At 58.8% G+C, this 813-nt stretch overlaps 1 protein-coding gene across 1 annotated transcript in view; it reads left to right on the top strand.

Annotated features, from left to right (window-relative positions):
- Nucleotides 1–129: 129 nt before the first annotated feature.
- Nucleotides 130–813, top strand: part of VDBG_02493 (Delta(12) fatty acid desaturase) — a gene marked incomplete at both ends in the record, with an annotated part of 1,474 nt that continues 790 nt past the window's right edge. The window contains one exon of the mRNA XM_003008259.1: nt 130–683. Coding sequence (XP_003008305.1) covers nt 130–683 — 554 coding nt within the window. The remainder of the gene's footprint in view (nt 684–813) is intronic.

Consider the following 813-nt stretch of genomic DNA (forward strand, 5'->3'; position numbering starts at 1 on the left):
ATTCCTCCTCGACACGTACGGAACGAGTTCACCCCGCCCGACTTTACCATCAAGGACATCCGCGATGCCATCCCTAAGCACTGGTTCGAGCGCTCTGCGCTCAGGGGCTACGGCTACATCGCCCGTGACATGGTTCTCCTCGCCACCACGTTCACCATCTGGCACAACTTCGTGACGCCGCAGTACATTCCCTCGTACCCTCTCCGTGTCGCTCTTTGGGCCGTGTACACTATCCTTCAGGGTCTTTTCGCCACCGGTCTCTGGGTCATTGCCCACGAGTGCGGCCATGGCGCCTTCTCTGATTCAACTCGCGTCAACAACGTCACCGGCTGGTTCCTCCATTCTGCCCTTCTTGTGCCCTACTACAGCTGGCAAATGTCCCACAGCAAGCACCACAAGGCCACCGGCAACATGGAGCGCGACATGGTCTTTGTGCCCCGTACTCGTGAGGAGCACGCCACTCGCCTCGGTACCATGGCTCACGAGCTTGCTGAGTTGACTGAGGAGACGCCTATCGCCACCCTGCTTCACCTCGTCGGCCAGCAGCTCGTCGGCTGGCCCAGTTACCTCGTCAACAACGTTACCGGCCACAACTACCACGAGCGTCACCGTGAGGGCCGTGGCAAGGGCAAGCATAACGGTTTCGGCGGTGGCGTCAACCACTTTGATCCCCGCAGCCCCCTGTACGAGAATCGCGATGCTTGAGGGTCATCATGTCTGATGTCGGTCTTGCTATTGCCTTTGCCGGCCTCTTCTACCTCGGTAACACCTTTGGCTGGAAGAACTTGGCGTCTGTATTTCATCCCCTACTTG

Source organism: Verticillium alfalfae, genomic scaffold, assembly GCF_000150825.1.
Source record: "Verticillium alfalfae VaMs.102 supercont1.2 genomic scaffold, whole genome shotgun sequence".
Classification (NCBI taxonomy): Eukaryota; Fungi; Ascomycota; class Sordariomycetes; order Glomerellales; family Plectosphaerellaceae; genus Verticillium; species Verticillium alfalfae.